General features: G+C 44.0%; 1 protein-coding gene across 1 annotated transcript in view; it reads left to right on the top strand.

Moving 5' to 3' along the window:
- SSBP3 (single stranded DNA binding protein 3) overlaps positions 1 to 23,335 on the top strand; it is a 687,989-nt gene that overhangs the window by 473,599 nt on the left and 191,055 nt on the right. Inside the window, exon 13 of the mRNA XM_044085486.1 lies at positions 235 to 305. Coding sequence (XP_043941421.1) covers positions 235 to 305 — 71 coding nt within the window. The remainder of the gene's footprint in view (positions 1 to 234; positions 306 to 23,335) is intronic.

Genomic DNA, 23,335 nt, shown 5'->3' on the forward strand with positions numbered 1-23,335 from the left:
GTTACATGGTATAGAATAACACTTTGTAATTGGAGAAACAAAGACTCAGCAAGATGCTTCTTTTTCCCGACCAACATACTATAAATCTTCATAAGCTCTGACATAAAGAGAAAATGGCAATACTTAATGAAGTTTAAGGAAGAAAATGCAACATAAGACTTTAGGCATCTCCTTTTTGTTTTTGATAACACACAAGTTACGGCATTGTCTGACTGTAATTTGCTCCTTTTACAGATTCCACAAATTCAGGTGACAACATGTACACAATGATCAATCCAGTACCGCCTGGAAGCAGCCGCTCAAATGTGAGTTTAATTTATATTAGTCATTGGTATATCAGATCCTGTTATTGTTATGCTTTAAAAAGCAAATAGTTAAACTGCTTATAGTTCTGACTACAAGAAAAACATCCATTAGAATACTGGTTCCCATATCTGCTGTCCTCAACATAATCCTTTTGTGTGTGCATCTCGAAAATTTGCTTACTGCAGACTCATTGTTATGCAAAATGCTTTTTTTCCTTGTGTGTTGAATGCCCTCCAGTGTCTATCCTTTTGTCATCTCACAGGAAGACTTCCCTACAGCAGTTGACATAGTACTTTCCTGAACTAGTGGGCATCTCAGTCCAGATAATTTGTGGTATAGGCTCTGAGGCTGCAGTGATTATCACTGTAACAGCAGCACTGTAAGTTGTAATCTCTGTTTTGGTTTGGGGTGTAGCAGTGACAAGCCTCGACTACAAAAAAGAGTAGATTCTCAGGACCCTCTGTAACTGCCAGAATGGAACCTACTCCAGCCTTTTCCTGTCCGTTGTATTGTTTTCCTGTTTAACTTACCAATATTTTGCTAACAACTAAGGTTTGTTAGGATCCTTGAAACTGCTGTCCAACTGAGTCACAGCACGTGATGTGTGTTTTTAATCACATTTCTGAATTACCTACTCACCTCTCCACAACCTTTTCAGTTGTAGATTCACAGTGCTAGGTACTACGACACTGGCAGGTCATCTTAGTTTGCAAGTTTTTCTTTCCATTTTCCTATATAATAGAAAGTTGAACATGGGAAAGGTGATTCTGGTTCTGTTGAGATGGGGTGGGTAGGTTTGTGGTTGTGTGCATTCACTTTTTTGTCTGTAATTAGAACTGCTAATGGTATATGTACATAGACTCCTGTGAAAGTCTTTGGTATAACTATATTTGTGCATTATTAGTATGAAATCTGTTGTATTTGACAGACTGCCTTTTGTTCATATTTTGCTTTTATAATTGCACAGTAATGAGGATCATTGGGTTACTTTATTGCCTATTAAGTGTACACTAAACACCATCAACAGTTGTTGTGTAAGCTCCCTGATGGTAGAATTGCCCATTTGCTGTCCTCCATAGGAATTCATTGCTGATATGGTTTCTGTTTCTCAGTGGCAGTTACTTTTTCTCTCCTTTTTTTTTTCCTCGTATTTTGCACATCCATTTAGTTAGTAAGCCCCCCTCTGCAGAAAACACCTTTTTTTTCACAGTTTTGTTGAATTTAAACTTTTACAGGTTTGTTTCATCCATTTTGAAGTATTGTAATATTGGCAGCTGACACAAGAGAAGTACGTCATTGTTGCTGCTGTCGTCCTCATCCTCAGGTACCAGTAGTGGGCAGTTTAATTTCTATCAGCACTTGAAAGCTGAAAATGATTATCAAAGCTGGTAAACATTTTTTTTTTTTTTTATTTTAATGTTCAGTCACCTCAGAATCAGATGATGCAGTCTCTTACAAGTTCATAGGTGACCTCCCTCTTGAAGACAGTGAGATGGCTTCAGACCCCCTTCATGTATAAAAGTCGTGCTTTGCTAGGTTGCATGAGGATGTATGTCACAAGGGAGGTAATTGGAGCATGCTGTTCTAGTTAGATGGTATCTTTCTATTATTTACTTTTCCACATTGCATTTTAATTCTGTAGATGTATTTAGTGGTGGTAGCGTGCATAGGATGGTTTCCACTGAGCAGTGGCAAACTGCTTCTTGTATTGGGGGCAGCAGTCCTCCAGTGGACATACACCAGCACTTTTATAGAATCATGGTCAGAAAGGTAATCCATTCCTTGGATTAAATTCTCTGTCTTCCCATAGCTAGTGTCACAGGTTTCTTTGCTTGAGTTGGTGTGCCAGTGCTGCAGCCTCCATCTGAAACAATGCTATAGTTGTGCTTTACTTTATAGAACACCTTCATTTGAAGTAATTGGTTGATGTCCAGCATTATGCCTGCTCATGTGTAGACTATCAAATGAGCCTTGCGTTTTCATCTTGAGTGTTGTACTCTGGTCAGTCAGTTATTGAAAGCAGAAGTGTAGCTCTCTGTAATTGATCTTTCTACATATTCTGACTTGATTGTTATTCTGTTCAATGTTGTAGTTGTCTTCCATGGAGTATCTTGCCACCAGGTTGCCTCAAGGTCGGTCAAACTTCAAAAGTTGTATTTTCTCCCAGTGGTCTCTGCCAGTTTCTTCCCCCTTAGACACAAGGAAGTGAAAGAGGGGTATTGGCTGACACAGTCTTTATCTTTTTCACTGCAACAGTAGTATGGTTGCAGGAACCTTGAGCTTTACAAATCCATCAGTTGGCCTGCTTCCAGTAGGATAAATACTCATCAGAGGAGTTTCTTTTGCACCTTTTTGTAGCTATGTTAATTTTTTCCACCGCCTGATAGTGACTCTCATTTGCAAATTAAGAAAGATAACTGTGGTTGTGAGAATCATATCCTTCATAAAGATTTCCTTTCAGTGTGCCTTTTATCCTTCAGCCTAGAGTATGACATGGATTCATGTTCGCTTTGTGTCAGGTTCGTGCCCATAAAGGGCAAACGGAAGGAGAGCTAAATCTGTCCAAAAGTTTACAAATCACAAGAACCAGATGTGTTTGGTAAAGTTCTGCTAAGATGGCATCAGCCAAGGCTTCCTTGAGCCTTTCTCCAAAGCACAGTTGCATTAAATACTGACACTGAAGAAGCTGTGGGAAACAAAGGACAGTTCAGATAACAGTGATTTTCCCGGGTCTGGTGACGCCGAACTCTGGTGCTTTTGCAGCCACCTGGCTTTCAAGTCTGTTATAGCTGAGATGTGTGGCATGACTGCTTTGCAGGTCATCGCTTTCGGCTGCTACCAGTTCCTCTCTGACTGAAGCTGAAAATCTGATGGCCAGCTCTATGAGACCTTTTTGAATGCTCCGGCTGTCACCCGTCTGTTTATCAGTGAGGATGAGAGTGGTATTCTCTTGATTTTAGTTTAGGAGGAGGCTCCTAGACTTGAATGCTCACCTGCAAACTAAGGCGGAACTTTCACATGAAGACACTACAGTTGACAAGCAGGTTGTCAGTTCCACACAACACTACAGTAAACCTATTAACTAAAATGTCACCAGGGCCACCAACAAAGGAATACTTTGAAAAAATGGCAAATAGATCTTTTTTAAATAGTTTAATTGATGGTCAGTTAAGCACTTTCATTCTCTAGCACAGGACTGATTCAAGAATTGATATTGACACTTTAAAGCTACTCAAAATGTCACATGATTAGTGCAAATCAATTAAAACTCCAAATAACTAAAATGACTTCTAAAAATATGTCAAAAAAATCAAAAGGGCAATACATCTGTCTAATACCTGTAGTTTAAATACAAATACAAAACTTGAAATCAGAAAACTTCAATTCATAATGTGGATGCTTTTAAACAGAGTATACTGTTAGTAGAAATCACTTTGTTCAATCCCGACGGTCTAGCATCATTAGCAATTACCCATACATTTCTCTAGCTTCCAGTTTATGTTGCCTGGTCCCCCTCTTTTGGGTCTAGGAATTCTTTCTAATACAAAAAGTGCTTGAACTTGTGTCAAGAGGGGACATGTTTGCTATGTGCATTGATGGGTTCTTGTTTTTATTACCAAGAATATGCTCATAAATCCTCCTGTGGAGATCCTCTCCATTTTGCCCACATAAAAACTCAAGAGAGCTGGTGTGGGAAGTAAGTACACTACACCTTTACTATTGCAACTTATCCTGCCTGGGCAAGAAAGAACCCAGTCATAATTGGCCACTGGTGGTGTTTGTGCTGTCCAATATAAACATACGCTGTGGACAAGCCCCGCCATGCCAGTCTTGCCTGTGGACCCATATTCCACATTCAGTTTTTGTCTAACAGTCTTTTCAAAATATTTCCCCTCTTTTATAAACCTTTTTTAACACCTTTCTTGAATTATCACTTGTGACATAGGCAGATTTAAATTCATATAAAAGTAGTCAAACTGTCTTAAATTAAAATCAACAAACATTATACTTCACGTATAACCTAAGCAACATTATATAAATTATTGAATTCATGCCCCCTTTTTTTAAACAAGAAACATCTTTATTAAGCCATCACTTATGACATAAGCAAGCATACATTTATATAAATGAAAGCAAACACTGACACAATCCTAGCTGCATGCGTTTTACATCACAAACCATACTGACACACTCCCAGTTGCAAACGTTATACATCACTTATAAACTACCAAATCGGTTTCAGTCAAACATTACATGGCTCATTTAAGTGCTGCCTTCTTTTAAACCTCATTCCTCTCCTGTGTGTATTGTTCCCACAATTCCCATTTTTTCATGTATAATTTGCTACTACCTTTTTCTAAAGATCTTAATTCCAGTTTTATCTCTTACTATATTCACTACTTCTAGTATAGTTGGTTTAGATTTTGATTTCCATTTTGGTAGTAGTTGCTTTCTTTGCAGCCACCATAATTAGAGACAGCAAGGCCTTGCCATGTGTAGGTAATTCCGGTTCTGCATCATAGCTCGGAAAAATAATTTCCCTCATCACACCAATCTGCCCACCCAGCATCTTCGACAGTGCATCCCGCAGGGAATCCTTAAGGTCCACCAACTCCCTGCACTCCCAAAAAAGTGTTCCCAATTACCTCTTTCTTCCCTGTCACACCTCCAACATTTGCCGTCTACCTGAAGAAAAATTCTCTGGAGTCTACTTGTGGTCTAAAGATATCTATGTAAACATTTCCAAGCAAAAATCCTAAATTTTCTAGAATTTGTTACATATTTGGGAGACATGCATATATCCTTCCATTGTTTTTTATGAGCTCCTTATCCATTCTCTTTTCCCAGTCTTTCTAACCTCCTCGGATTGATTCTTATAGTTATCATGCAGTATTTTATATGCTCTACTAATTTGTTTTTTAGTGGCAGCTTTTGTTCTAGATTTTACTAAAAACTCTACCAGTTCTGGTCTTTTGTTGAAGATCCCTCTATTTCTTTCTCTTTGCCTACACTCATAGGTATGTACTAGGGTATCAGCCCAGGGGCCTAAGTAAGCCTAGCCAACAAAGTTCCCTGGCTTACGCCACCCAAGAAAGTTAATTTCCTGTGCCCCTGTTGAGCAGAGCTACAGAAGTGATCCCCGGCGTTTAGTTCCTATTTCCCATCCATTCAAGATTTTTCTTGGAGAGTGCTAATAAGGAACTTTGCTTGACATAGATGGGTAGCTTGTTCCAGAGTATAGGAAGTCTCTGGGACAGGAGTCTATCCCTCCAGCATGTCCTGTTTATTGTGGTGACAAGGTTTAGGTCCCTAGAGCAGCATGTAGCTTGGAGGGATTAGGATTTCTTTAGGTGTAGCATGTCCCAACAGCTCTGGGTTTAACATAGCTTTATATGTTAGGCAGAGATCTCCTCGGAGTAGGCGATGTGCTACAGAGTAAAGCTGGAGTTTTTTGAGACGGTCAGTGTAGGGCATCTGTTTGAGGCCAGTAATCCTCTTTCTGAGGTACTTCTGTGGCCTTTCCAGCTGCTGCAGGTGTCTTGTGAGGTATATTCCAAAAGGGGTGTTGTACTCTGTAATGGGTCTAATGAGTGCCAAGTAGAGGGGACCAATAACCTCTTTTTTCCTGTATGAGAGAACCCTTTTTGATGAGGTGTGCCATGTAGAATATTTCCTGACTGCTGTGGCGATGTGATTATCAAAGGAGAGACTACTGTCCACCTGGGTCCCAAGGTCTCTTATCACACATTTGGCGTTAAGTAGACTGCCGTTTATGTGGTAGTTCATGGGTACAGAGTTTTTACCAAAGGGGATGACAATGCACTTTTTGGCATTAAGCTTGAGGCCATGCTTCTGATACCAGACATCTGTCTCAGTGAGGCCCTTCTGTAGGATGTCCACATCATTTGGGGACTCGACTATGCCTCTTGGTTTGCAGTTTCTTGCGAATTTCGTTAGCCAGAGGCCTTCTGTGTTAGCCTGTACTTCAGAGAAGTAGGTACCAAATAGGAGAGGTCCCAGGACTGAACCCTGTGGTACTCCACTTGGCACTGGTTTGAAGTCAGATTTGGAGTCTGCAACTTTTACAGTGTGGGTTCTGTCAGTAAGCCAGTTGGCAACCCATCTTGTGACGTAGGGATTTATAGCTAGTTTAGTGAGTTTAGCTATAATTCCAGAATGGGGGATGGTGTTGAATGCCTTGGCGAGGTCAAGATAGGCTGTGTGAACCACCTTACTCTCATCTAGGGCTTTGACTGCCTCAAAGAAGTTGATCAGGTTCAGAAGGCATGATCTACCTTTCACAAACCCGAACTGGAGGGGTCCAGAATTTGGAGGTTACCAATGTCTTTGTTTATGAGTTCCATGATGATACGTTCCATGGCCTTGCAGACCACGCTCGTCAGGCTAATAGGGCGATAGTTCCCAGGATCAGTGGTGGCTACCCCTTTGTGGAGTGGGATAACTGTTGCTGTGCGCCATTAATTGGCACAAAGCCTGATGTGAGACTATGATTGAATATGGTGCTTAGGGTGGGGAGCCAGTTCGTTCTGAAGTTCGTGTAAAATGCAACCTGGGATGTTGTCCGGTCTCATGGATGCTGTGTTTTTGGTTTTAGAGAGTGCAGGTTTTACCTGCATAGATGTGATTAAAGAGACTCTGCATTCTTCCTGTATAGATATGGGCCCTTTAGGGGGTGAGAGGGAAGTAAAAGTTAGCACTGAACCTATCTGCCAGGATGTTGGCAATATCAGTTGATTCTGTAATTTTTGTGCTGTTGTGCTGCAACTCAGAGCAGATCTGGGTGTTGCCATTGAGATTCTTGACATAACTATAGAATGCTTTGTGGTTGCCCTTAGAATCTGGCGATTTTGTTTTCGTAGCTCGCCTTGGAGGATCTTGTAAGGGATCTCAGCGTCTTACTGAGGCTGACCAGTGAGCTCCTCCACTCATGGGATTTTACTCTCTCTTGCAACAGTTTCTTCCTTCTGCTGTAGAGTTTTTTTATGGCAGGGGACCACCAGACTGGCTTCCTTTTTTTGGAGGATAGCATCTTGGTTCTGTTTGGGATAGCTTGATCCATGCACTGTGTAAGTACTTAGAGTGCATTTGTGTAGGCTTCAGCAGTTGTAACTGTATTGTCCATCTGCATGGCTGTCATGAAGTTCGCCACTTCTGTCTTAAGAAGCATGAAGTTGGCTTTGGAGAAAATTTTTACCGTGGTTTCCTTAATGGTGGGTGGGGGCGGGATGCGGATATCTAGGGTGATTAGCATGTGGTCGGATCTGAACAACGAGGAGTTGATTTCAGATGTGGAACACGGATCACTTATGTTGGTAATGACTAGATGTTCATCGTGCATACAGCTGCAGTCATTACAGTTGGGTTATCCTGCCGTCAGGCGGGTCCTCGGTCAGCCGAATTCCAAAGTCTAGGTCCGGCGTCGGTTGTCGTCGCTTCTTCCCTGACGTCAGTGCGGCAGGGCTGTAAAAGAGGCAGCCGACGCCATTTCCTCCAGTCTTTCTTGCCGCGCGGTGCCCGAAGCAGAAGCAGTTCGCAAGTGCCGGTCGGCCAGCTCCTGAGATTTACGAACAGTATTTCAGCCGAAGTCTTCTTTAAAGCTAAGTACCCCGTTGGGGAAACTTTTCTTGCCTCAGACCGATGTCAGACAAAGTTAATAATTGCATTTTTTGTGGGAAGCAAATACCGCATAAGGATTTTCACTCTTTCTGTATACCTTGCTTAGGGCCAGACCACGACGTCTCGGCCTGCCGTTTTTGTGCTAGGTTCAACAAGTGCACTATTAAGCGCCGGGCGGAGTTCACCCTTCATTATTTTGGCAAAAAATTTAATTATATCATGTCGTCGGATACACCGACGCCAGTTTTTGGCAAAAGACGCAAAGACAAGGACCGACATCCTAGGTCTGCACTGAGTACTGAGACCACGCTTAGGCCGACTACCGGTTCTTAGCGAGGCGCCTACGCAGACCCTGACTACCGATGAAACTATTTTACCGGTGACTTCAGTACCCGAGGTCGCAGGCTCCTCTGTCTCCATTCCCACTGCAGATACCGACGCCACTCTTGGCGGGGAAACCGAAAATTTAGTGAGGCCTGCCATTTCTGAAGGTGTCTTCAGGCCTACCACCTTCTCTATTAAATCCTTCACTAAATCTAAAGCTGCCATGAAAACTAAAAAAACAGGGGTCTTAGACCTCCTCTCAAGAACCCATGCCTAAAAAACAGATGCTTAAAATGGCTGAGGATTTGATAACTCTCATCAGGGGGTTCTCAACCCCCCTCTGACAAAAGACCCAGATTGGAGGAAGACTACCCTTCCTCAGACCAGGCTTCCATTACCTCAGGCCATTCTGAGGACCAGGATTACGCCTATTCCCCTTTTGAAGACTCTGATGTTGAGGAGTCTATTCCCTCGGTCCCCCCCCCCCCCCCCGAGGACTACTCTTTTGGGGAAACCCTGCATACATTGAGGGAGCACTTCCACTGGGAAGGCCAAGATTACTCAGATTCCAAGAAAAGGCTCAGGGAATTTCTACTGCTCCCCCAGCATAGTCCCCTGGCTATCCCTCCTGTTTTAGATATTTTGGATGATGTGTACGCAGAAGCCAGTCTTAATCCAGATTCTTTACCTCCAGCCCCTGTTAAACCAGACTGGTATTACCAGGTTCCTGATTCTCACCAGTTCCTTTATAAAAGCCATACTGCTGACCCAGAAACAATTTCACAGGGTCCCAAGGGGATAAAGGCCTCTACTGCTAAAACCCCTTTACCTTCAGAGAGAGATTCCAGAGCATTAGAAAGGTGGGGGAAAAAGATGTATACATCAGCCACTTTAACCATGAAAGCATTAAACTGTCAATTTCATATGTTAAAGTACCAACAGTTTTTGTTATCTCAGCTGAAAAGCAAAATGACACAAGCAGAACAACCAGATTTGAAAGCGTTGCAAGATTTGTTGCATGGAGCAGAGCAAGTGGGTAAACATACCTTGCAGTGTGGTTTTGATGCTTTAGAGGCCTCATGTAGAGCTGCTGTCACGGGGTCTGTCATACGTAGACATGCTTGGCTCAAAGAGCAAACCTTACCAGATCGTGTCAAAGCAAAGTTATTAGATGCACAACTTCAAAAAGATGTATTGTTCGGTGTTAAAGCTGAGGAGGTACTAAAGAAAATAGAGGAAAAAGTGAAATCTATGCAAACAGTTAAAGATTTCTTGCAGGTGCAACCTCCACGCTTCAACAGAAACTGGCCTTCAAAAAATTGGTTCTTTTCAGCCACGGACAGACCTCAAAGGGGCAGATACAGACGCCCAAGGGGTAGAGGACAACCTCAAGGATCTTACAGAGCTAGACAGTGGCAAGCACCAACCCCAAGAGGTGGAGAAGATAGACCACAGTCATTTCGAAAACAGACACAATGACTTCCCCCTATGCCTGCCAAACAAAGCTATAATGGCAGCACCTTTGGGCGGAAAACTGGCATTATTTTCAAAAAACTGGCACATTGTTACAAAAGACAAATGGATTCTGGACATTTATAGACAGAGGCTACAGGTTCCACTTTCACACCCTTCCAAAAATGAGAGGCTTGCCAAACCTGCCACAAAATCAATGGGCAGAGGCACAAAGACAAATTTCCGCTCTCATGGATATGAAAGCAATTCAAGAGGTACCTGCAAAAGAACAAGGTCAAGGTTTTTATTCCAGACTATTTCTGATACCAAGGAAGGACAAAGATTGGAGACCCATCTTAGACCTATCCATCCTAAACGCATATCTACAGGTATCAAAATTCAAGATGCTCACATTACAGCAGCTTCTTCCCATGCTGGGCAAGGAGTCTTGGCTGGTAACGTTGGACCTCAAGGAGGCATACCTGCATGTCCCTATCAGACAAGATTGCAGAAGATACCTCAGATTTCTTGCAGGTTCAACCCATTACCAATTCTCTGCATTGCCCTTTGGCTTATCTACTGCGCCCAAAGTCTTTACGAAATGCCTGGCATCAGTAATTGCCTTCTGCAGACAACAAGGAATACAAATCTACCCATATCTGGACGACTGCCTGATCCAAGTGGACAGCAAGGACATCCTATTGCAGCATCTGGCGTTTGTAATAAAACTGTTAAACTACCTGGGATACACAGTGAACAAAAAGAAATCAAAACTAATACCTTCTCAACAGATAATTTTCCTGGGTGCCAGCTTAAATACAACCACCCAGATGGCCTACCTCACGCCAGACAAACAAGGGCAACTGTCTCAATACTTCAACAAAATGGCAACTTTAACCAGACTAACGGCAAGGAAAGTCCTGCAGGCTCTGGGATTCATGGCATCTTGCATCCTACTAATACCATTTGCAAAGCTGCATATGAGGAAACTACAATGGTACCTAAAAAACTTATGGTCTCAACACAGCCACAGCTTGGAAACAATTATACCACTCATTCCATGCCTTCAAAAGGAATTTTTGTGGTGGGCTCAAGCATGCCAAAGAAACACAGGTCTCCCTTTCTGTTTACCTCAAGCAACTCAAATCATCACAACGGACGCCTCAGACTATGCCTGGGAAGCACACATGGCAGATCAGTGCATTCAGGGAAAATGGTCCCAAAAAGAGAAGCACCTACACATCAACCAAAAGGAGATGCTAGCCGTGCAAAATGCTCTTATGACCTTCAAAGACCTACTGCATCCAGGCCAGCTATTGATAAGGACAGACAACACCACAGTGATGTGGTACATAAACAAACAGGGGGGAACTCATTCATACCCCCTGTGCAGACAAGCCATGACCCTGTGGAACACGGCACTGGAATTACAAATTCAACTACAGGCACAATTCCTGCCAGGGAAGGAAAACACACTGGCAGACAACTTAAGCAGAAATATGACAGACCCACACGAATGGAAGTTGCATCCTCAAGTCTTCTCAAAGATAACTCAGGCATGGGGGCAGCCAGACATAGATCTATTTGCTACCCACAGAAATTACCAGTTGAAAAAATTCTGTTCAAGGACCTATCATCCACAGGCCTGGAAAGTGGACGCACTCTCTTTCAATTGGACAACATTGACAGTCTATGCCTTCCCGGCTCTTCCTCTTCTGACCAAAGTTCTATTAAAAGCCAGAGCAGAGAGGCCACAAATGATTCTCATTGCTCCAGACTTGCCACGACAGCACTGGTATCCTCTCCTAAAGAGCCTGTCACACTCACCACCATGGATCCTACCTCTAGTTCCTCTTCTGTTGTCCCAGCACAACTACAAAACCCTTCACAGCCAGCTCAAAACCTTAAATCTAGCTGCATGGAGAATACCTTAATTTCCCAACAGACTCTCCTCTCCAAGGAGGTGCAGGATGTCATCTTGGAGGCCCGAAGACCTTCCACTAGAAAAACCTACTCCGCCAAATGGAAACGATTTTGTTCCTGGAATCACGAAAAGGGCCAGAATCCTTGGGTAATAAATATACCTCAAATTTTACAGTACCTAGCTGAGATGCTGAACAGTGGCCTTTCCTTCTCCTCCATCAAGATCCACGCTTCAGCCATTTCTGCACAATACAATACAGATCCTCCTTTATTCTCACATCCTCTATTAAGACAGTTCCTCAGAGGGGCAAAAAATATAAAACCCCCACGGAAACCACCAGTCCCAGCTTGGGACCTCAACTTCGTATTGGAAAAGCTGACCCTGCCTCCCTTTGAGCCAGCTTCTTCAACAGAGCTACAATACTTGTCGTGGAAAACAGCCTTCCTTCTGGCTATTACCTCAGCACGCAGGGTTTCGGTGCTACAGGCCCTCATGGCTGTGCAACCATTCATAATTTTCCATCAGGACAGAGTTTCCTAACGAACCAACCCTACCTTCATGCCAAAGGTAGTATCCAGTGTAGCTTTGAATCAGACAATTCATTTACCTACCTTTTATCCAAATCCACAGAACAAAGGAGAGAGACTACTACATTCCTTGGACATTCACAGACAACTTTGTTATTACTTGGACAGAACAAAGTCATTCAGGAAATCTGAGCAGCTCTTTGTGTCCTACGCTACAGGTGGTGCTCAAGGAAAGGCCATTTCCAAACAGACAATTTCAAAATGGATAGCCCGCTGCATACGCTTTTGTTATTCATTTCATGGAAAATCTGTGCCTGTATACATCAGATCCCACTCCACCAGGGCTACAGCTACCTCTGCAGCTTTCCTCAGGGGGGGTCCCTACCAAGGACATTTTGGAAGCAGCTACTTGGAGTTCAGTGCACACTTTCTCCAAACACTACCACCTTCCACTATACTCTAAATCTAGAGCGGGCTTTGCCACAGCAGTCTGCAGGGCATCCTAGCCCCTCCTAGTTCCGCTTAGTACCTACCACCCTTACTTAGCTTTGGGATTCTACCCAACTGTAATTACTGCAGCTGTATGCACGATGAACATAGTACAGTTTTGTACCTACCATAAATGTAGATGTTCGAGTGCTCATACAGCTGCAGTCCAGGTTACCCTCCCTCCATCCCCTCTTAGGACAGGCCTTATGGCAAACACCTTTATCATACAACCTATTTGGGGTATTCTTTTATGGTGTATTTGCTTGCAACTATTTTTGATTTATCTACATTGCATGTTAGCATAATATTATGTTTTGCCTTCCTTCTGGGGGCACCTGACATCTGGGGCAAGAAAAACTGAAGAAAATGGCGTCGGCTGCCTCTTTTATACCCCTGCTGCACTGACGTCAGGGAAGAAGCGACGACAACCGACGCCGGACCTAGACTTTGGAATTTGGCCGACCGAGGACCCGCCTGACGGCAGGATAACCCAACTGTAATGACTGCAGCTGTATGAGCACTCGAACATCTACATTTATGGTAGGTACAAAACTGTACTGTCTAGGATATTGTTGCCCCTGGTGGGGGTGTGGATAAGTTGATCCAGGGCAATGGAATTTATGAATTCCAGAAAGTTTGAGCAAAGGAGTTGGTACACGAGTAGTTTTCCCAGTTAATGGTGGGGTAGTTGAAATTGTCCATTATTAGGGTGTTTGGTTGAACCCTAATATTTTCCAGTATATCAGTAAAAGAGGAGTGGGAATCCTGGGGCATGGTGGGGGATCTGTAGCAAGCTACAATTTGGATTGCAGTTTTGCCCAGAGTTAGTTGCACTTGGATAACCTCGGATGCATTATGCTGCGCAACTAGCCTGGAGGTGTGGATATCCTTAATGAATATGGACACACCTCCACGTTTGGTGTTCTGGTCCAGGTTAGATGGCCGAAAAGTGTGGTATGAGTTGTAGCCTGGTAATGCAGGGGTGCTCTCTAGAGCCTTGAACCAGGTCTCAGTCACTGCACAGATATCGATGTTCTCCATTTTAAGGAGTGCCTCGAGTGAGTGCATTTTGAGATTTAGACTTCTAGCATCCAAAATCCTAGTCTCTCCTTGTTTCTTGAGCCCCCCCGTTTCAACATCTTCCCATTCCATTTTGAATTATAGTTGCTTGCATGTGGTATGTGTAGGAGGAGCCTTAATTGTGTAGCTCTGAAATACCCTTTCAAATTTGGTAATCCCAATCCGCTCTTCAGCTGGAAGAATCAGCTAAATTACACTTGACTCTTGCCATCTTCCCCTCCCAGATAAAGTCCTTCAGCTCTTTATTAATTGCTATCCACAACTTAGTCTTTTGTTGATAAAAATATGCCTGACCTGTGTATAAGACTAAAGGGATTAAAACATTTTGACTGCTTGCATCTTACTATCCATATCCATATAATAAAGCTTCCATTTTCTCAGTTTTTGTATTTTGTTTAGTCTCTTCCCACATATCGTTAGCTGCCACGTGAGAATCATTTTTAATCCATACTTCATTTTATCATGCCCCCATAAATAAGGATGTTGTTGAACCAATTTGTGTGTGGGTATATACTTTACTGCTAATGCCTTTGTCTTAGCTTCATCAATTTTGTATCCTGAAAAGATCATCGGTGTTCTGTTAATGTCAAATGTTTGCCACCCTTCCACAAAACCATATTGATCCATATCTACGAATTTTGGCGTTACTTTTGTAATTCTTTCAGCAGTTATACACATGAACAATTTATAATCATGGTTGAGTATAGAAATGGGAATGTATGAAACTGGGTTTGATGGATTTTTACCCTCTTTAGGTGTTGCAGCTGCCACTGCTTTCTTCCAGGATGTTGGTACTTCTCCTCTTAAAATACTGTTAAAACCTTACAGATCTTTCAGGTTTTCCCTCCTAGCTTCCAAACTTCCACAGGAATACCGTCTATTCCTGGGGGCTTTCCTGTAGATTGGTTATACATCACAATTTTTCTCATCTTCTCCTATCCTAACCGTTGGTAATTGAGCCTCCTCTACCTCTAACCTTGGCGTATCTAATTCTTCCATAAACATTTCCATTTGTACCTTTTCGTGTTTTTCATACTTCTCTGCTTTATACAGATTTTCATAGAATTTCCAAAATATTTCATCTGATGTTTATCTTCTTTCCATTCATCACTGATGGGTTTGGTTCCGAGCCCCTCAGAACAGTGTTGGCCTAATACCAAGCTCACATACACCAAAAACTCTCAAGCTAAGCTGCTACCCACAATGCCCTTCTCCTGGTTACCTTAGATCTCGTTTGCCGCGTTGCCATATAGCAGCGTTTCACCGAGCTCTGAAGCTAAGTGGTATTTTTCTTGATACATTTTGGATATTTGCATATGTATCTCTTTTTTTAATCGCTCTCTAAATCTATTTCCTTTTTATTTCACTCGTTTACAGTAATGTGTAGCTTTCCTAACGAGCTCTACCCATTGGGTAATTCTTTTTGCCATCATTGGTACGCCCTCTCCTTACCCTTGTGGTATGTCTTGATACCATCGTTGCTATCTTCTTTCCATTCTAGGCATTTTCCTTGTTTGCTATTCTAGTTAACTTGTGATTAGTGTGTTTGTGGAAATGTCTGATAAAAAAGGGACTTCGGGGTTTAAACACTGCACCTCTTGCAATGGTAAACTCCCAAACAGCAACTCTCATGACAACTGTGTTTATTTTCTGGGGGTTTCTCATTTCTCTGTTAAACCCCCGTGTCAAATTTGCCAAAGTTTCAGTCGGCAAACGCTGAATGAAGGAAAGAATAAATTGATTTTGAAAGGCCTTCTTGCTTCTCCTTTCTCAGATGCCCTTTCTGTGTTGGAGGTCTCAACCCCTCCAATAAAGGACAATTAAAGTCCCCACTCTGATCCCTCTTCACCGACTGGTGATAGGAGTAAGACACCTAAACATAAGGCCCACAAAACTTCCTTGGAGCATAGACTTGCTACTTCGGCTCCAACTACTGCTGTTCCGATTACTACTATGACTCAAGCCATGGCTATTACCAGATTCTCAACGTCGGTGCCACTTTCAGCACCGATCCCCCCCCCCCCCCCCCCCCCAGCTACGGCACCAACCTTGCCTTCCACTACAGCTACGGCACCGACTTTGCCTTTGACTACATCTAAAGTGGTTCCGACCTCTACCATTTCTTTGGAACTGATGATATCGACTCAGTGTGCCTCTTCGGCACCGAGCCCTTTTACTACTCCACTGATTCCTTTGCTACCTGTCTCCAAATTAGAGACTACGGTGCCATTAGCTCATACACCATGGACCCGATACGCCCCCTCCTTGGATCCGTTCCTGGGTCAAATGTACAGCCCCTTTTTGGATCGACCCGACTCCCCTTCAGGAGTGTCCACTAGGTCCACCAGGAGTCTATCCGAATTTGATGTGGTGCACCTGTTGGATCAGCTGTTGATGACCAGAGGGATACCAAATGTTCCAAAGACACATCGCCCTCTGGGACTTGGGTCTCTCTCTCCCAGGACTCCGACGTATACTCCTCCTTCGGACCCATCGGTTCCAAAGCCCTTTACTCCGACGTCTTTTGTGGAACCCCGTTCCTTGGCGCAGACCGTGACGGTCACTGAGGCTTCTAGGCCATCCCTTTGGTTTTCGGTTCCGACGGAACTGTCCCTTCCTCAGACTCATGGTTGGGGGGGGGGGGGGAGTCCTCAGTCCAGGGCACTGTTCCGAGTGTTTTATCGGTTCCACCCTCAGATCCCTGCCCCGATCCTGCTTGAGGCTCCATCCCTGGGAGCGGGTCCTACGGAGCGGGGTGTGACCCCGGTTCCGAGGTTGTCCTTTTCGGTTCCGGGCTCCCACTCGTCTTCAGGTGAGTCTGCTTTTCGGGTGATGGAGAGGGTGCTTGCTTCAGGAAGCGCTCCTCCAACGTCGGAACTTCATCCTGCTCCCTCTGAGCTACAGCTATCTCGACCCACCTCCCCGGGACACTGGGAGGAGAAGCCTCAGGAAACCCCAGTTCGGGGTACCCATCCTTCCGAGTCTTCCGATATTCCCACTGAAGAACCTTCTCTGAAGAAGGTGTGCAAGAGGAAGCATATAGACTCTCTTGAAGAGTCTTTGACAGAAGACATGGACTACGATGATGGGGAGAGGTCCTTGCGGTCACCCCCGGATGATGTCTCCTTCAGAGACATCCTGGAAATATTAAAACAGGGGGTGGCTGGAAGCCCTCAAACCCTTCCTTGGAGGAGTCCGTGTTTCTGCAGGCTTTTCGCTCCCGGCCTTCTACCTGTTGGGTGACCCCACCTGCCAATGAGTTAGTCCAGCTCGTCGTGCAGCGTGCTTAGCAGAACCCTGACTCTGAGGCCATTTCCCAGAGACCTGATAAGATTCCCCCCCCGGAAGAGCATCCACACTGGTCCAGAGGTTTGCCAGTTGACGCTATGGTGGTGGTGGCAGCCACTAAAAAGGATCTAGTGGAAGAAAGTCCTACTGTTCACCTGCCCAACAGGGAGTCTCAGGCTGTGGACAGGTTGGGGAAGCGAATCTTTGCTTCAGCAACCTTTGCTGTCAAGTACTGAACTACTTGGCACACTTCACGAGGCTCCAAAGAGATCTGATTACCGAACTTTCTGGATCCCTCATGGGTCAAGTTTCTGACGAGGCACAGGACAAGGTTGCCTCTCAACTTGCCACCCTTGAATCTATTTCCAATTCGTCCATGAAGCTGCTCTCCCACGCAACCGAAGGGGCGGCCAGAGCTGCGGGTGCAGGCATAGTCATGAGGCGTCCTGCTTGGATACGCATCTGTGACCTCCAGGACTCCTTCAGGTCCTCCTTTTTGAACGACCCTATCTAATCATCTTCCTTATTTGGTTCTAAGGACCCACTAGTCAGGTGCGCGCAAGATGGAAAGACTGTCTGCCGTTCGCCTAAGTTTTTCCAAGCCTCAACGTTCTTTTTCCAGGAACCAGAGGAGTGGGAAAATCTGGCACAAGAAATCTCAGGGTCCTTTCTGTAACACACGTGGCGAGGATTAGGGACAGAGGGGGCCCCTGAATCCAAGGCTCCAGGGATTCCATGTCTGGGTGGTCTTATCAGCACTAATGAAGTGTTGCCCGATTGCTTTCCTCTGGAAGCAGTCGGGTCTCATTTTTCTCTGCACCAAACTGCCTGGCACTCTATTACAAATCGATGGGTGCAGAGAATAATCTCCAGAGGCTACTAAGGCTACTACATCCCTCAAACCTCCCATCCCAAACCTACAAAAAACCTTCCCATTGTTCCACCCAATCAAAGGGAAGAAGCAGCTTCAGAGATGAGAAAGCTGTGTCAAAAAAGTCTCATCCAACCAGTCCCTCCAGACTAATGCGGATTTGTTTTTTAATCAAGATTCTTTTTAGTGCCAAAAAAGACTGGGGACTGGAGACCCATTCTGGATATCAGCCATTTAAACAAATCAGTTGTACAAACCAAGTTCCGCATGGTCACTATTCAATCCATTCTCCGATTTTTAAGGGAGGATGTTTGGATGTGCTCGATAGACCTCTGGGATGCGTATTACCACATCAGAATGGACAAACGCTCCAGGAGTCTCTTTCGCTTCTGGCTAGGAGCCAGTCATTACCAGTTCTGAGCCCTGCCATTTGGTCTCTCAGTGGCCCACAGAGTGTTCACAAAATCTCTAGCAGTGGTGACAGCTCATCTGAGACTTCAAGGATTCCGGATGTTTCCATATTTAGATGATTGGCTCCTCTCTGCCCCCACCAAGCGTCTTCTGACTATGGCTCTCCAATAATACACCCTTTCACTAGCGGAGTCTCTAGGCATCACTGTACACTGGGAGAAATCCAACTTAGAACCTACCTAACAGATGGAATTTATAGGGGCAGTTTTCGATACTCGATCCTGCCTGGTATCTCTACCAGCTCACAGGCTTCAGAGGTTAAGATTGCAAGTGCATGTGATACTCTGTCAAAAAAAGGTGTCAGCAAGGGAAGTTCTCCAGGCTCTGGGGTCCATGGATGCAGCCATTCCGATAGTTCCCCTGGCAAGGTTATACATAAGACTGTTACAATGGTTCCTATTGTCCCAGTTGTTTGCAAATCTTCACCCCCTAAACTCGCAGGTGCTCATAACCAACTCTTGCAAGCAAGATATCCTCTGGTGGATGAGGCCAGACGTAGAACTTTGGTGTTGCTCCTTTCAGACCCCTCAACCTAACACCACTGTGATCACGGACGCTTCCCTGATAGGGTGTGGGGGGCCATTTTCAGAGAAAGACAGTCCAAGGCACATGGTCGAGCTTAGAGGCCAACCTGCATATCAGTGTTCTGGAGTTAAGAGCGGTGCTGTTAGCCGTGCAGGCATTACATCCACTTCTTTCCCCTGGAACGATTGCAGTTCAGACAGACAATAAGTCAGTAGTCTGGTACATCAACAAACAAGGAGAGGAACCAGATCTTAACCCCTGTGTCAAGAGGCCATGAGAATTTGGCACTGGGCGATAGCTTCCAACCACTTTCTTATAGCGACGCACATCCCAGGGAGTTCCAACGTGATTGTGAACAGGTTGAGCAGATGCATTCTCCTTCCGTACGAGTGGTCTCTCAATCCCAAAGTGACGGCAGAAATTTTCAGCCGATGGGGCCAGCCCTGATGTGACCTCTCTGCCTCCACTTCCAACAACAAATGCAGCAGCTACTTTGCCCTCTTTCCTCCAGAGGGGGAGTCCCTGAGAGATGCTCTGACTCACAGTTGGCCCACGGGTCTCCTCTATGCTTCTCCTCCAATTCCCTTGATACCTCTAAAGCCACTCGGTTGAGATGCAAGGTGATCCTCATTGCCCCATTCTGGCCTCATCCAGTGTGGTTCCCCTTCCTCCAGCCTCTTCTGTTACAGCCTCCATGGATCCTGGGCACTCATCCAGACCTTAATTTCTCACCCCCAAGGGTTTACTCACCCGAATCTGTCCACTCTCAAGCTGACCGCTTGGTTTCTCAACTTCCGTTAGTTGCCAGGCAGGAAGCCCTTTCCTCACATGTACGCGATATCATTCTGGCCTCCCATAAACCCATCCACCAGAAAACTTTACTGAGATAAATGGAAAAGGTTTTCTCTTTAGTCTAAAGAGTGGATGCTAGATCCCTTCTCAGCCCCGGTCTATGTCATCCTTCAATACCTTTGAGTTCTTTGAAAACAGAGCATCAGCCTCTACCATACGAGTCCATTTAGCAGCAATTTCCAGTTTTCATAACTGAGTACAGGGCATTCCAATTATGTCCATTCGCCTATGCAAAAACTTGTGTTTCACAGCAGAACTCCAGTTAGGCATCCCTTAGAGATGTGGAATCTCTCCCTAGTACTGCAGTCTCTCTCTCAACCCCCTTTTGAGCCTGATGCAAAATGTGATCTCAGATTTCTCTCATGGAAATCTCTCTTTTTGGTAGCTGTCACTTCAGCTAGACGGATCTCAGAATTACAGGTCTTATGCATCAAGAGACCATACCTAATATTTCATAAAGACCGGCTGACACAGACATCCTCCAAAAGGGTCTCACTGAGATGGACACCTGGTGTCAAAATCATGGCCTCAAGCTAAATGCCAAAAAGTGCATAGTCATCCCCTTTGGAAAAAAACAAAGTACTCACAAACTACTACATAGGTGGTAGTCCCCTAAATACGGAAGACGTAATAAGGGATCTGGGGACCCAAGTAGATAGTAAACTCTCCTTTGATAATCACATTGCCAAAGTGGTTAGAAAATCCTTCTACATGGCACACCTTATCACAAAAAGGTTTGCATCCAGATCAAAAGAGGTCATTGTGCCCCCTCTACTTATCGCTCATCAGACCCATCATAGGGTACAACGCCCCATTTGGGATGTATCTTACAAGACACCTGCAACAGCTGGAAAGACCACAGAAGTACCTCACCAAGAGGATCACTGGCCTCAGATGCCCTATGCAGCTCGACTGAAGAAACTCCAGCTGTACTCTGCTGCATACCGCCTACTCAAAGGTGACCTTTGCCTGACATACAAGGCCATGTTCAACCCAGAACTGATGGACATGCTCCACCTAAAGAAAAGCTTATCCCCTCGAGCCACACACTCTGTGGATCTAAACCTCACCACAACAATAAATAGGACTTGCTGGAGGGATAGATTCCTGTCTCAGAGACTACCCATGCTTTGGAACAAGATTCCAGTCTACATTAGGCAGAGCTCCTCGCTAACACTCTTCAAGAGAAACCTTGACGAGTGGATGGGAAACAAAGTTTACCCCGGGGATCACTTCAGTGGCTATGCTGGATACAGGCACAGGGAACTAATCTAAGGGGGCGGCGAAAGCCATCACATTCTGGCTAGGCTTGTAAATGCCTTCGGGCAGATAGCCTAGTATCTACCTATGAACCTATGTATCTCTATGTACTAATCCATCCTTTCTCCCCAAAGTGATTTCTCATTTTTTTTTTAACCAATCCATCGAGCTCCCAGTGTTTTTCCCAAACTATTCCAATAAAGGAGAATACTGCCTACTCTCCTTGGATGTGCATAGGCAACTATGTTTTTACCTAGACTGGACTAAATCTATCCGCAAGACAGACCAACTTTTCATTTCCTTTTCTGGTCCAAGGATGGGATATGCTGTGTCAAGTCACTTTATCAAAGTGGCTCAGAGATTGTATTTCCTATTCATATTGACGTACAAACGAGCCTAGACCTCACAATATCAAAGCACATTCAACTAGAGCTATAGCAACCTCTGTAGCTTTTCATGCCAGAGCCTGTATGGATGACATTTGCACAGCAACCATTTGGGCTAAACCACACACTTTCATCAAACATTACAAGTTGGATATGGTCTCCAGGGGAAGAGCGGCCTTCGGCTCAATGGCGCTCAGGAATGTTCTTCCATAAGGGCCACCCAGGTTTCTCAGGTAGCTTGGGATTCTGTCCCATCAGTGATGAATGGAAAAAAGATTAACAACATCAGATAAAGAAGTTATGCCTTATCATAACGTTCCATCTGTGTTGCTGATCTTCCATTCATCTCATCCCACCCTCAGTTTTTGGTGTACGCGAACTTGGTATTGGACCGACACGGTTCCGAGTGGCTCGGAACCGAACCCATCAGTGATGAATGGAAGTTCAACAACACAGATGGAACATTATGGTAAGACATAACTTATTCTTCTACCTCTACAGGATCTGTTGTTACCTTCCTTGTTATATAGACTCCCCAAGCTTAGGCAACGGACAGTAGAAAGGGCTGTCACCAAGTCTTTGTGCTAAATGTTTTTGTGCTCTACTATTAAAAAAAAAAAGGAAAAGCGAAAAAAAATTTGCTTAACAGCAGTCTTTCTTAACTTGTGCATATTATCGAGGTAATCCCTAAGTTTCTGCTTGGCATTCTGCAGTTTGATGCTCTTCTTGTTCTGTGAGATTCCTGCTGTTCTGCAATACTTTAAAATTTGTCAGTCCCTCTAAGTAATTCTTGTTGCTTCTTAGCCATAGCTCCCTTTCTTTTATTTCCACCCTATTTTTAAATTCCACCTTAATTTTATCCCACTCCCTAGCTATATTTTCAGAAGAAATTTCTATCCTCTCTAATAGCTCCTGAATAATCTCCACTACCCATTCCTTAAATTCTTTTCTTTTCAACAGATAGGTGGGAAAGTGCCAGTGTCTAATTTTTATTTCATTACCCTGTGTTTTTATTTTATTATTGGGGCATGATCTGAAATAGTTTTTGGATGCATATCAAGACATGCATTTAAATGCGCGTGTTCCTGTGAGTAGTAAATTCTGTCTAGCCTAGTCCAGTTTTTTGTCATGGTAAATAATATATAAATTCACTCCAGAATACTTTTACTGACTTCACACCTTCCATGACAAATATTTTCATAAGTTTCTTCAAAATTCTACCCTCCATTGTTATGCTTTCCCTTTGTGCACCCCAGATGCATCTTCACTGCTGCAAATCACATTCCATTCCCCACCTGTAAGTAATATTCCATGCCGAAAATGAATTATTTCTCCCAGAATTTTCTTAAGCTCCGTTGTAGCAGTTTTAGATGGAATATAATATAAATACATGCCAGTGTAATCCTCTTCCCTTGCCAGTAGCCCCTTAGCACTACAAATCTGCCATTATTATCTTTTTTAATCCTCTTCTGTCACTCACTGTTGGAGCTCCTCTTGCAATTAATATAAGTATTCATATTTTCCTTTGTCCCAGGTATTTAGCTAAATAACCATCCTGAAAACCTTTATCAAATTCACGTGTTCACTTCTAAGTGTGTTTCCTGTAACATAGTTATTTGCACTCTATATTTTGTAACATAGTTCACTACTCTCTTTTTGTATCTATCTGTGGGACAGTTGACATTTAAAGACATTACACTCAGACTTGAGGTAACCTAAAATAAAGGTTATGCATGCTAAAATGTATGGTGCAGCCTATGCTTCTGCTAAGTGCTAATTGGTTTTGTCTTGGCATTGTAGTTCTCCCATCTGGGAAACCCCCCTGAATGCTTTCAGAGAACATTATGCCCTAACAAATCTCTTTTTTTTTTCCCTCAGCCAATCACTCTCCACCAGACTGTAGCCAGTTTCCCACTGTCTGATAGTCTCCATGGAGACATAA

The sequence above is a fragment of the Protopterus annectens genome, chromosome 10.part0 (genome assembly GCF_019279795.1).
Source record: "Protopterus annectens isolate FY-2018-M chromosome 10.part0, PAN1.0, whole genome shotgun sequence".
Taxonomy (NCBI): Eukaryota; Metazoa; Chordata; order Ceratodontiformes; family Protopteridae; genus Protopterus; species Protopterus annectens.